The sequence below is a fragment of the Falco naumanni genome, chromosome 4, assembly GCF_017639655.2.
Source record: "Falco naumanni isolate bFalNau1 chromosome 4, bFalNau1.pat, whole genome shotgun sequence".
Taxonomy (NCBI): domain Eukaryota; kingdom Metazoa; phylum Chordata; class Aves; order Falconiformes; family Falconidae; genus Falco; species Falco naumanni.
In genome coordinates this window covers 6,304,584-6,317,331 of record NC_054057.1, presented here as the reverse complement: position 1 = coordinate 6,317,331, position 12,748 = coordinate 6,304,584, and the positions used below count along the sequence as shown (strand labels likewise).

Genomic DNA, 12,748 nt, shown 5'->3' with positions numbered 1-12,748 from the left:
TACACACAAAAACACTGGAGCTCACAACAAGCAACAATAAGGATTCTGATAGCCAAACATGAAAAAGTTACCATAGAATTACAAGTAAGACTTGTTTGAAGCTTAAAGACTTTGTGCAATCCAGCTGCTTCTGCCTGTGCAAGTTTTTCTTCTGTCATCTTGACAACAAATTTCACAGTTGTATCAGTGTGGTATTCCTTATAGTCAGAAATTAATGCTGGAGTTTTTTCAGTCCCATTCAACATAGGTTCTAGAACCTGTTCTTTGTACACCTATTAAAAACAGTTTAGCAAAAGACAAAAACACTTCTTAAAACCCTCAATTCCTTAAACCAACTGAACAACATAAGATTTCAATGCTTTGCGCATTACATTTGATAAGTTATAATTTACAGAACCAGTATAACCTGCAAAACGCAGGCCAAGACTAGCACAAACATTAAAAGGCATCTAACAAGAACAGAAAAATCTACTCAAAAGAAAAAAGGGATTAAATATCAATTCAGCAGGAGAAGCAGGTATTCTTTGTGGTATGGACGGAAGATAGCACAAGGAGAAACCCATCTCCTACAAAGGCACACAAAAGAATCAAACCATGTTCCCCTCCACGTATGTATAATCGTCAGAAATTATGTTAAAAGTTCATCCAGATGTAGGATTAAATAATCTACTATGAAACTTTTTTTTTTTTTTTCACTGTTGCTTACCTGGGTCCACGTCCTTACAGGAAGCTCTGTAATTTCTACAGTGTTCCTGTCCACCACAAATATTTCACCACTGACCACATACTGGTTTTGACCAAGTTCTTGAATGGTTCCTTTGAAGTTTTTGTAGTTTGGGAGCTGAAATTGCAAAAAACAGTGAAGTGGTAATAATCTTTATAATAAAAAACTGGGGGAATATTTGTTTCCCATACACCATACAGCTATCGCTTTTTATTGCGCTAAATCATCAACCAGCCTCTCATGCCTGTGAAAATCTTAAGTCATATGAAAAATACTACGGAATAAACAGAAAAAAGACATGCAAGTGGCAGGAGCAAGTATCTTAACATCTACAGGGTAGATAAACGATTAAGATGATGCAGCTGAGCCCAGCAAGGTGGTGGGTTTTTTTGTTTTGTTTGTGGGTTTTGGGTTGGTTTTATTTTTTTCCTTTTTTTCTTTTTTTAAATAAAACTGCAAGCACAGATAAGGCATGACAGAAAGCAGATTAACACCCCAGTCTCACAATAATTTTACAGAAGTGGTGCTACCTCCCCTAACCATTTTTTCATTCTTGTGCTGTTTGGCAAAGATAGTGGAACCCATCCAGTTTAAAAAAGTAACTAACAGGGAGGGGAGTTTTCTTTAACTGAATTGATTCCCTTATCCAGCTTACCATGCAGCCACAAACACATACCAGCATAAAGAAAGGAGCTAGATGGAGGCAGAACTGCCTCTTTCAACCACAGTGAAGCTTCAATTGACTGTGAGACTACACAGAAGGCCTAGGAGTCCTAAAGGAAGGGCAATGGATTGCATTAATTTAAAAAATCTGTTCATTGTTCCCAAGAATTTGCAAAAGGAAATTCACTACGTCATGAAAATTGATACTGCGCACTCAGCGAACTGCGCTCTAAGTAGAGAAGAAAAGATGTTTCTGCTTCTGTGACTTGGTAAACAAAGCAAAGTAGCACTATCCAGCCACTGTAAAGGCTACGTTATCTGTATTTCATCTGCTGGTTATAGATATTCTGGGTTCACCCAGGTATTCTTCCTGTCCAAATTTTTTCAAGCGTACACCACTTCCAAGACTTTTTATAAAATTTTAAATAAAGGAACAGAAGCTGGATGCAGTTTAGAAGCTGCTGATTTTCTTGGAACAGCGACAGTATCTTTTCCTGTGCTTACAGATATATACGAAAGTATAATTCAGACAGGACAGAGGAAATGTTAACTTTGGCTGAAGATGAGTAATAGTACCTTCAAAAAGGAAAGAGTGGTACAGCTTTTTACTCTACTGCCATGTCATAAATACCCTGTAAGACTGGCAACTGTGAAGGCTTACAGTCAGCAGACTGAAGAAAAAGTCCTGGGAAATAATGGGAAAAATACTACTTGCAAATGTTTTTTGCTTCAAGGTGAACTTCCAGCCTCATCCCAACAGTCAAGTAAAGCTCCTACACAAAATTACTGGGACAATCCAACTCAGATGTTCCAACAATCAAGCATTTCTAGTGTGATATGAATTCATCTTGTAAGTACAAAATAAGGTTTGTGTAGCAAACATAAAACGCCAGTATATATTATTGTTTTTACCATTGGGTGGGGATCTAAGCCATCCAGCATTCGTCTGACGTTGTTTACAATCTCTCTGGTATCATAGTTTGGAAGTTTGCAAGCCCATCCAGTACCAATTCCTTCAGCTCCATTTACTAAAACCATAGGAATGATGGGAATATACCATTCAGGCTCTACACGTTGGTTGTCATCATAAAGAAATTTAAGCAAGTTGTCATCCACTGATGGAAAAAGCAGCCTTGCTAAAGGGCTTTAAAAAAGAAAGACAAGAAAACTGTTTAACTGGAGTTCAGTAAGTACATAATGCTTTAACAGTCCATGGGTCTAGATATGATTATTTGTAGATTTTTCTCATGTCTTCCTTTCTCTTTGCCATTCTGAAGCTGAAAACACAGTGTACGTGCCTCCTGAGAAAAGCAAGTTCTTCCCAATGTGCATCCATAACATGTTTGTTTCCTTCACAACACATGCACGTGACACGCTAGTAACTGATGACATTTAACATATACAAAATACCAATTTTTGAAGCACTCTGAACACACAGTTCAATGTGACAGTAGGTCACCCAGTAAGAAAGCAACACAGCATGCAAACAGTTGCAAAACTTTGTTGTTTAATTGCAGAACTAGCAGTCTCTGAAAATGCTACAGTGCTCTTCCTAGTGACTCTTTGTTCATATAGAACATTGCCCTGGGTGAATACAATTTCCAGCACCCCATGCAAAATGGAAAATGTGAAAAAACAGGTTGCTACAGAAAAAAACATACATAGGAAAGGGAATACAACCTGATACTTAAGCATAAAGCTTACAATTAGAGGAAAGGAAGAAACTACAACGAATTTTAGGCAAAATATCAGACTGAAATTAGCAAATAAAGAAGCAACATAACTTAAAAAATACTATAACTTATGTTAAGGAACACATTCTAACACTGCATGCCAAATTGAATTTCAAGGTATTAGCTGTGAAAACTCATCATCATTAAATTAGGACTTCATTAGTCATGATAGATGTGTGATTTAGCTTGATATGACTAAACTCATTCGAAAAGAAAAGAATATATCTCAACTTTCAAGTCTATGCTGAGTTGCAGGACTTATGACAGGTACCAATACACTTTCTATTGTGAAACTGATCAGATTTCACACTGACAGGGAAACCGAAAGCCACTTCTGCATGTCACAATTTAAGTTCAGTAACTAATCAAAATTATCTACATTTTCAGTCTTCAGCCTTATGATTCAAAGTTTAATTCCTTAAAAGCTACGATTCCCACAGAACTTCTGTGCATGGAAAATCATGCAGAAAATCAATATGCAAAAACATAGAGATGTAAAGCAGAATTTGAGCTTATATCAAAATATTCCAATCGTTCCCCCACTCCTTGCCCATAAAAAAAACAACACTGTAGTGTTGTGAAAGGATGAGTTTCTAACAAGGCTTCTTAAAAGCATGCATTTATCTTTACATTTCTGTTTACCTTAACATGGTGAAAATATAGCGAGGGCTGGCAGCATCCTTCCCACCATGAAGCCTGGTACCAAACTGACCAATAGGTTGTAGCAGATTAACATTGTTACTTCCAACAAAGTTCTGAGCCAAGTTGACAATAGTCATCATTAATGCTTGCTGCAAGAAAATACACGTTCATAGTAATCAAAAGAGACAGTCTTTCCTAATCAGCCAATAAAATATATTTTTAATGCCCCAAAATCGTGTCAGTAATCTGAATTATATTTCAAAAAAGTAGTCTCCCTGAGAAAGGAATGTTGTAAGCCTGTTGTAAGAGCTGCTGGCAAAACATAATGCTTCCTCTTCTGCAGACACATTGCCTCCCTGCTTTAAGCATCCTTACAATCTATGCTTATGAAAACCCCTGGGCTTCTCCATTTTTTCTAAAGCATTTCTCTGGAGGAATGAATGGGGAGCAAACTGACTGCACTTACTGCTTTTAAAGAGAGAAAAGAAGAGATGGAAAGAGACTATTAATATGGCAACTCTTGTTAATATTTCAGATAAATATAAACAAATCAGGAGCTAGAAATAATTTTTGTTCGAACACTGTATCAGGTTTTTGAAGAAAAGTATCTCTTCTTCTTACAAGATTATATTTCTCGTTTAAGACAAAAATTGTCCTAGTACGTGGAGCTCCTATATTCCTATGATTTGAGAATCTCTAAGTTACCTGTGCAATTGGCTGTCTACTATTTTACCACAACCCACAAATTATTTGGGATACCACTGTGCACAAAGGCTTGGAAAGAATGGAAATATGCTGTATTATTAAGCTACATACTGTTCGGTTTGTTTTCTTTAAAAGTAAATCTGTGGTTTGATTAGTAGACTTATAGTCAATAGGTTTGCAATTTCAATACAGCAGACATTTGCCTAATATTTTATATAGGCTAAAAATCTTCACAACTTTGCCATCCTTCATACTCACCTCCCCATGGTGATAAGCTGACATTTCAGCAACAGAACCAGCCAGCTGAGCAACCTTTACTTCACGTTTATCATTTCTCTTAAAGCAAGTGAATAAAACTTTGCGTTGCCCTGGTTTTAAACCTATTGAGAAGAATATCCCATTTTCAACATACACAAGCATATGTTTTTAAGTAATAAACTTGTTTTGTCTTACTGTCATTTCTAATCTCTCAAAAGCTTAAACACTAAATGGAAACAAATTCAGTGTAATATTAACAAAATACCAAATTAATACCTCAGGGGGGTTTTAAATAATAAAAATTATTTTGGCAAACTGGAAAAGTTACCAGGACAGTGTAAACATAACACTTTCAGCCAATCACTACTATGGAGCATACAGCATTCTAATAAATTTTATCCTAAATGTAAAGCTTCTACAAGTTGAGTTGTTTCTTTCCAGTCTACTCAGCAAAAACTTTTTCTGAAGAATATCAACACAAATTCAGCAGTGACAACTGCAACTGTAGCTTACACTTATTTTAAAGCACTCTGAAATTTTACTTTTAGTGTGAAATCCTCAGTCATTAAAATATAAAAAAAGATATGTTATTTGTCTTCCTTTTAGATCTAATATTTTTATGTAAGAAGCCAGTGTCTTTGATCTTCTGACTTGTTTTTTATTGTTTAGGCACACTTTAAGTACAACATCTGTGTGGACGGGACTGCAGTTTTTCTGCATGTTATCGAGAACTGATAACCAGTTCTAGATCATGCTTATTGATCCATTCAGTGTTTTAAATCACATACAATTCTGAAATGCACTAAAATATTGTTATGTGTTCCCATTACTAACCTTGGTCAAAGGTAAGAGTAAAAATTGAAAAAAAGACACTGACTCCAATCTACATTTCATTTAAATACGAAACATTCAATTTTCTTTACAATGGGCCTGCACCATGTTTTTCTACCAAAAATCTATTGCATGTAACAGAGGATTTGCTTTACACAGGAGAATCACCAACAAGTAAAAGTGGTAACTAGTAATTGTAAAGAGATTACAATTGTAATGTAATGTTTTTCCTCTTCATTCTTCCTATGCCCAGAAAGCAGAATTTACAGCCAAAGCTGGCAGAAACACTCATAGCAATTATATATAACACAGAAAATTACACGTATAATACTGTACATACTGTATATGTATAGTGTATAATATATATGGTGTTATAAATAATATTGTATGTGTAACAGAGCGATTATATGTAGTATGTATACTAATATACATACATACATTCTATTACATATATACACACAGAGAAATAGATGAATAAATATGTTCCCTTCTCATTTTCCTTACACTTCCATAGACACAATCCTGGAAAACTTCAATTCAAATGAAAAGTTATCTACTGCAAGTTCATACTTTAAGTTTCAGAAAAACCATTCTGCTGTTTCTGAGAAAACAGTCAGGGTAGAGGATGTTATAAGGAACAATGACCTCTTGAAACACGCAGCTCTGTGGTGAACCCAGAACAGTAAACTAAGAAATGCTTGCCTAGAGACTACTGGTTTATCCTAATACCCGACTATGGGAGGAAGTAAGTCCAAAGCTGAAACAGAGACTGACATTCTTTGATTCCCTAGACACGCCTAATCCTAATCTAATTATTCTGCAATAGAGCTGGAGATCCAACCTACTAGGAAGCTACTACCCCCCCTATCCACCTGTGAACTATCCTACTTTCTCATCTAAAACGTAAAACCTCTTATATTTTGATTCATTTTTTTGGTGTGGGTCTGTAGCATCAAGGCGGCTGACCACCTCCACTATAAAAAACGTAGAGGAAAGAGGAGATAAATGTGCTCTTTTTTTTTTTTCCCCCTCTGTGAAACCTCAAGGCCTTTTTTCCTGTATCTTACTAAGCATATGCATACTGACAAAAATATAGGCAGAAATTCCTGCTCATGCGGTCTGCAGGCAGTTTTACAAATAAAGCTGTAGCGTAGTAAGCTGCTTCTTTTAATGTTCATGCTATTGCAAAGGGAGCATTAGCAAACATGACTGACAGAACCCCAGAAGGATTACAGGTCAGTAACCACTAAAATACTGCCTGTGGTTTAAGACTGAAGAGAGAAAACATTTGCATCTTCATCTGCACTCAGCTGCCGACTTGAATTTTAATTATGATAAGCACTTAAAAGACTGGCTTTCTCTGATGGTCTGACTAGAAACAAAGCACATGTATGGTCAAGGGAACAGGCCTAGTTAAGTAAAAAGGCTGTGCAACAACAGCTTAAACTTCCTCACAGGAGAATACGGCAATTCCTTAGCATCTAAATGCTAACAAACAAAAATATAAAAGTTCTTACATTCTCTACTTGAATGCATTGATTTCCAATAAAAAACACAGGTTTAAAAATCAACAATAAAGAGGAATGTTCCAACAAATCATAATGAACTATCAGCTTACCATCAACAAGGGAAGGGATAGATCTCTCATTGTCTGAATTTGAGAAAAGGATCAACTCCTTGTTAATGAAGTCATTGTAAGTCAAATGTTTTGTTGCTGTACCATATAAAAATTGCTGAAAAAAACACACACATTATTCACTCAGTACAAAACTATATTAATTTTAAATCTCACCCACCAGATTTATTACTATGATTTAGGACTCACCTCGGGAAGGCCATGCAGCCGACGCTGTCGCCTGTCCTCCATGAAGTTTGTTAACCATTCTTTTCGGTCATCAATCTTTTTCTTACTGAAAGCCTGAAAAGATTCCAAGTACACTAAATTATCAACATATAGATGCTTGTGTAAATGTGTGTTACTTTAGTCAGAATTTTAAGTGTGCTAGCTGATCAAGTATTCAATAACGCTTAATTCAACAAGATAATCCATATAACTAATGTTTATGCAGGAGCACAAGCACATGACTTTTCAGACATAGTTGTGCAAGATTTTTCAAACTGACAGGTCTCCCACTGATCATAATTGGAATTTATATTCTATTCCTGAAATCTGTACACATTTAGACAAATCTTATCATTCTTATCTCTTGCTTCACATCAGAATTGTCCTTTGATACACAAGTTTAAAGGTGTTAGGATCTTTCCTCAAATAATTTTAAGGTCGGGTTCATAATTTAAACTAACTTTAACCAGCTGTCATCAAGAAAATTAACTGAAGATATTACAAAAAATACCACGCTCTTCTTGTCCTCTCCATGCCCTGTTTGCTGTGTCAGCCACAGAATGTTAATAATTTGTAGCTGTTCCTGAGTGGTTGGCCCTAGTTCTCTGAAGATTGACAACTTAACAAAATTGACACTGCATTAAAAGAATAAACCAGCATTTAGGCCAGCTAACTAAAGGCCTTAATCTTAGTCTTCATGATGACAAGGCATCACTTCAAAGCAACCACTTATCACTACAAAAAGACACAGGAATGTTCTGAAAGACTTTGTCCTGATATAGAAAGAGAGATCTGCTCCAGTGAGTTTCTTCTCCAGAGGACTAAGTGAGGAATACATAAAAACTGAATATGTGGCTTAAGCAAAATTTCAACTACTTCGGGAAAATTTTGTGAGTTGCTGAAGTACTGCCTTTTTTTTTTTTCTCAGGGAATAACATATAGAGACTCCATCGTGTCCTGATTTCAACCACTCTACTGCATAAGACAACACTCATCAGTGCTATCTTTTTTCAAGGACTCGATCTGGAGCACTCCAGAAGAGTTCAATGAGTAGTTTCATTTCCTTGGAAACTATGCTATGACACAATAAATAATGAAGATCAGTAACTTACTCTCTGAGAAAGGGACTAAGTGCTATTGCCCTCTTTCGCATCAGATTGACTTCCTTTGTGAACAAAACTCAACAATTCACAATGCCAGACATCTGAAGGCTTAAGATTAGGCTTTTGTAAAAATATTACTGAATCCTTATGATTTTCTCCTGGCTCTTTTCAGCATATTTATAAGTTTTCTACACCACTGAAGTGACAAATGACCAAGACCTGGATCAGCATAAAAAATATTTTAACAGAATAGAATAGAAGTTATTCTCAAATATTTATTCTTTAATAGAATAAAAATGTTTTTTTCTTTCTCTACTTAAAACTGCTATTCTAAGACCTCATTTACTAGCAAAAAAGTTCTCCAGAATGCAGAAGAACTTGCTATGTGAAGTATTTTTTGTTTTCCTAGATTACAGCTATCACAAAGCTTGGTAGGACCCATAATCTTACACCAAACTATGCCCAGAGGTAAATTCGGAGCTGGGATTATAGCTATCAGCAAAGAAAACGTGGGTAGGAGTGTAACTGAAGCTTCTATTAACAGCCTCAGTACTAGGCAGTAGTTGTTCCCAGTGTAACAGAGATGACTAGCTTCATCCCGAATTGACAGAATATCATTTTAGACAACAGTAAGGATCAGCTGTAACAGGTTATATGGCCTCCAATATCAGCCTGTGTATGGAGGTCTATTTGCAGAAATAGAGCTCAGAATTTTAATCAGGAAGTTCGAGGTCTCTCCACCAATTAGTTTAACGTATATGCAATATACAGACTCCTTCTCTATCTAGATGAACACACTTCTGTGCAATGGGGAAACGCATACATGGATTATATTTAATGTGCACCTCGAGCAGAAGTAAAGTGAGCAGTACAAATAACTTCTGACACATCAGGCTGGTTTTCTTCAACAGAAAAGATACCTACTGTACCTTTCTGCTAGTAAAACCAAACCACACCATTTAACTGAATCCACAGTATAAGGAAAAAGTTGTTTTGTCCAGGATGGGTATTTTCCCGTTTTTATTTTTCACTCTCCTATACCTTTTTCCCTCTAATATCACCTACAATTAAAATAGTGAATTAAAGGAGACAAAAGGTGAAACATTCCTTGAGAAAACAGCTCCATTTGAGACACACCATCCTTTGCCACAAGGTCTCTTTGAAACACAAGTACCTTCCTGCACACAACTATCTAAGACTTCGAATTCAAATATGTAGAATACATGTATGAATAGACATATGCCACACTGATACATGCCCAATAAATAAATAATACTTATTTGATCTTACTTGCTCAGAAACAAAACATAAATCCCTAAGCAGATGTGAAACTTCATTTGTTTAGGTTCTATTGCCTTACTCTGAACACTCTTCTGCATGTTCTGTCTTTAAAAGCAATTCTAAATGTAATGTTTCTTGATATCCACACCATACAAAGTTGATCAAAGCCACTACGCAGAAGGTAGAGCTGATATTGTAGTGTGGAAAAAGCTCTTATTCCACAATTTAAGATCTTTTCCAAAAGCTGCTTTCTCTCCCAAAAGTATTTTTTTCAATTACTCCAGAAAAAAAAATATCCCTGTTAGGACTTACTCATATTTTCAGCAAACAATGGAAACAAAAATGCATCATCTAGCAGCACTTTTATATGTTCCTACCAGTGTAATGGCAGCATCATCTTCAGGACCAGCATATCGAAATAAGATCCTATGTCTTTCCATGTCAGCAAAATATTCTTTTGCTTCTTTAGCAGTGCTGGTACCCAAACCTGTACAGTACAAAGGAACAGTTACTCCATATTCAAAATTTAAGTTTTATCTTTTACCCCTTTTATTTTACTGGAAATATTATTAAAATCATTATAGAAGATACTATCATGAAAACAGTTACAAATAAAACTTAATAGCATCCATTTTTTATGTAAGTTTAAATCCATGAGGTTCACTTATTTGGTTTTAAACAAACCTTTGTAGTACTTTATCTTCCATGCTTTATGATTCTCCATATGCTTCTTCCACTCGTCAAATTCAGGAATACTATAGAATGAAAGTTCTTGCTTATTTTTGCTTGCCTTTAAAAAAACAAAACACCTAATGAACTTTTCTGTTGCGCTGTAAGTAATACATAAAATCTCATTAATAAACCCCATACCTTTACAATAGGAGTGATGAATTCCTCAAGAAAACCATGTTTCAACAGTGATGGCCAATTGTGATGAATAAAATTGATCAACAAGCCTTTTATGTGAGATCCATCCTGATCCTGAATCACAACATGAAAAGATGAGGTAATCTTACAAAACATCAGATCCCTCCAAACCACAAAAAAACCCACTCACTGACCTGCACACATCAAAACATTGTCTGTTGACAGAAAACATAGAAAGGAACAGTTACTTTTAATTTGGATTCCAGACTGGACCTGGGTATAAAATAACCACCTGTGAATGGCACTATCCCTGAGCTAATAATAAGCTCTTCCAAGCCAAGTGTACAGTTGCTGTTCAAAAGTTTTTTTGCCTCTGCCATGTTTTGTCCAAGAGCTAGACAGCTCTCCCAAACACCACAGAACTGAACTTTTGTGGAAGAAAGCCAAGCCTGGCCCACAGTTCTCACTGGTGTTAAGATGCTTGATAGTTCAACCTCCCAGGGGAAAAAAAAGTTTCACAAATATCCAAAGCATAGGATCCCTAGCCTTCTAAAATCTGAACAATAGATACACATTTAATGAGATTACCCAAAAATAATTGCCTGCATTCTTGTCTCTCCTTGACTTTCTAGTACTACTACCTCATGTATTGTTCCTTTTGCCCTTACTTCCAATGTATTTTTGAGTTATCAAAAGCATTCTTCTTTATACATGTTTTTATTATTACTTTGGGGTGTCTGTTACTGTGCAGCAAAGTTCAGTTGTTGATTTGGAGTAAACAAAACAACATACAGATAAATTATTCCCACAAAAAAACCCTCACACATTAGGGGCTCTCTCTGCATATATCCATATTGTCCTAACACAGGGAAAGGTTATAATCATAAAAATGTAAGCTACCAAATTGCAGCAAAACACATTTTAAGAAGCTCTGTCTATTAAAACCTATGAATTTCAGACTCACCTGATCTGTCATGATCATAATTTTTCCGTATCTCAAACTTTTCAGAGATTCTGGATCTTCATAGCTTTTCTTGTATTGTAGTCCAACTATTTTGATGATGTTGTTGATTTCTGCATTTTCCATAATCTGTATAGAAAAAGAAAATTTTGCGGTCAGTGTAATAAGCAGAAATTCAGAAATATCCCACTTTTTTTGAGATGGGCTTTATAGCTACTTTTTCAATGCACCCCTACCTCAACTTCATAATCTTTTTATCCCCAGCCCCCCTGCAGCCTTCACAATTGTAAATATTTCTTCTGTACATGCAGCAAATTCTCAAGACTATACCACACACTTTCTCCTCCACAGCCTGAGGTCAGGAAGGCAGGGAGAAAAGTGCATGTAACAAAGTCATCTCACAAAACTGCCTTCTCTTTCCACTATTTCTATGGGCATCTGCCATACAACTCTTCTTACAGACAAATTATGGAGGACAGCAGAAGTAATGCAATGGGGTAATGCTGCTGCTACTGCCTCACATTGCAAGTCAATGAAATCATACGGCAAGGGAGAGAATATAAAATTTTAAGTTTTTTAAATATTCATGTGAAATGTTAATACGAGTCATAGCAGAATTTCCTTCCACTTGTGAAGAAATGAACTTTATCAACCCAATATATCATCTGCGGTACTACAATTAATATTTCCAGGCTTTAAAGTAGCTGGTACTTTATGAAATCCCAGCCACAAAATTTTCATGAAAAATAAAAATTGAAGTATGAAGATACAACCCTAGAAATCAAAAATAAACAGGAGACATTCACGTCAGCTAGAAGGAGGAGACAAGACTACTTACCTGTTTGTGAGAAGCTTCTCGAACATTGAGAATTTTACCCCTGAGTGGGAATACTCCGTATCTGTCTCTACCAATAACACCTAAGCCAGAGACGGCTAAAGATTTGGCAGAGTCTCCTTCTGTTAATATTAATGTGCAGTCCAAGGAATGTTTGCCACCTGCATTCCAGGAAGAAGTAGATGCAAGGCAAAAAACCAGAAAGCATAACTTTTAAACTCAAATAACAGAAATGCAATTGAATCAGCAGTCATGAATATTCTTTCTAGTCTCCATCAGGTAATTTAAACAGGCTGAATTTC

At 35.9% G+C, this 12,748-nt stretch overlaps 1 protein-coding gene across 4 annotated transcripts in view; it reads right to left on the bottom strand.

Annotated features, from left to right (window-relative positions):
- Positions 1-12,748, bottom strand: part of TOP2B (DNA topoisomerase II beta) — a 65,393-nt gene that overhangs the window by 15,437 nt on the left and 37,208 nt on the right. For all 4 annotated transcript variants that reach the window (XM_040593375.1, XM_040593376.1, XM_040593373.1 and 1 more), the window contains exons 12-23: positions 12,450-12,607; positions 11,615-11,740; positions 10,654-10,764; positions 10,468-10,573; positions 10,161-10,270; positions 7,382-7,474; positions 7,175-7,289; positions 4,726-4,847; positions 3,763-3,911; positions 2,300-2,531; positions 707-841; positions 72-272 (exon numbers count right to left, since the gene is read on the bottom strand). In XM_040593375.1, the coding sequence (XP_040449309.1) occupies positions 72-272; positions 707-841; positions 2,300-2,531; positions 3,763-3,911; positions 4,726-4,847; positions 7,175-7,289; positions 7,382-7,474; positions 10,161-10,270; positions 10,468-10,573; positions 10,654-10,764; positions 11,615-11,740; positions 12,450-12,607 (1,658 nt within the window). The remainder of the gene's footprint in view (positions 1-71; positions 273-706; positions 842-2,299; positions 2,532-3,762; positions 3,912-4,725; positions 4,848-7,174; positions 7,290-7,381; positions 7,475-10,160; positions 10,271-10,467; positions 10,574-10,653; positions 10,765-11,614; positions 11,741-12,449; positions 12,608-12,748) is intronic.